Source organism: Trypanosoma theileri, assembly GCF_002087225.1.
Source record: "Trypanosoma theileri isolate Edinburgh chromosome Unknown TM35_Tth_1_V1, whole genome shotgun sequence".
NCBI classification, from domain to species: domain Eukaryota; phylum Euglenozoa; class Kinetoplastea; order Trypanosomatida; family Trypanosomatidae; genus Trypanosoma; species Trypanosoma theileri.
In genome coordinates, this window is record NW_021639843.1 from 1442509 (window position 1) to 1443607 (window position 1099).

The 1099-nt window shown below is 37.2% G+C and overlaps 1 protein-coding gene across 1 annotated transcript; it reads left to right on the top strand.

The window, feature by feature from the left end:
- Nucleotides 1-167: 167 nt before the first annotated feature.
- Nucleotides 168-938, top strand: TM35_000016710 (TPR protein; the record flags this gene model as incomplete). The annotated part of the gene is made up of 1 exon (XM_029021352.1): nucleotides 168-938. The coding sequence occupies one exon, from the start codon at nucleotides 168-170 to the stop codon at nucleotides 936-938; it is 771 nt and encodes a 256-aa protein (XP_028887860.1).
- Nucleotides 939-1099: the final 161 nt, after the last annotated feature.

Sequence of the window (1099 nt, forward strand, 5' to 3'; positions counted from 1 at the left end):
ATATAGATATATTTGTGCGAATTCCCTACAGTTCACATTTTATGCACCCTTTTGCTTCTATCCTTTTGTGTTTTTATTTTCTTTTTGTAGTTTTTTTTTACCTTTTTAGTTCGATTAAACCTACACTTCAAGGTTAATTTGGTTGTTTACTCTTTTTCTTTGCTCTTATGTCTATTGTAGAGGAACTGCCATCAGATGAGGAGTTGACAGTTCAACCAGATCCTAAAGTTGTTGCAGATACTGTGAGAAGTGTAGATGTGGTGGAGTGTGAACGTTTAAAAAAGGATGGGAATGAATTATTCGGGAAAGGTTACGTGGAGGAAGCCCTGCAACTGTACCGTGAGGCCATTAAGGTAGCACCCATCAAACCACTGCGACAACAGAAGCAACGGAGACAAGGAGAAGAAGAAGAACATCAACAAGACACACCGGCTGCATCCTCAGGAATAGATTCCTCCCTTCCGAATAGCAGCAACAGTAAGAAAGATGATGAACAGGAGGAACTCGATAAGGCAGAGGATGATGGTGTAGATTATACCCTCACCTCACAGGTGTTCTGTAATGCTGGGTTGTGCTTGTCGAAACTTGAATTGTATGAGGAAGCTGTGGAAAACTTATCAGAAGCCATACGTCATAATAAACAGTATGTAAAGGCATATATTCGTCGTGCAGAGTGTTATTATGCTCTTGAAAAATGGTCTAACGCGTATGGTGACTATGAAGAGTATGAGAAACTTGGTGGCACATTAGACAGTGAAAGTCGATCACACAAGGCGAGTGCGAAGGCCAAGGTGGATGAGGAAATGCAGAAAATGCTGGGCGATTTAAAGAATTTAGGAAATCGTTTTCTGGGCTATTTTGGACTCTCTACTGACAATTTCAAATTTGATAAGGATCCCCAAACTGGAGGTTATTCAATGCGATTTGAGAATTCATGAGATTCGTAAGATGGTAATGTGTCATTTTTCTTTCTTTTTTTTTTTTTTTTTATTACGTTCCGGTTTTTCATTCCCTTTGGCGATGCTTTTTATTATTATTATTATTATTATTATTATTATTATTATTATTATTATTATTATTATTATTATTATTGATTCTC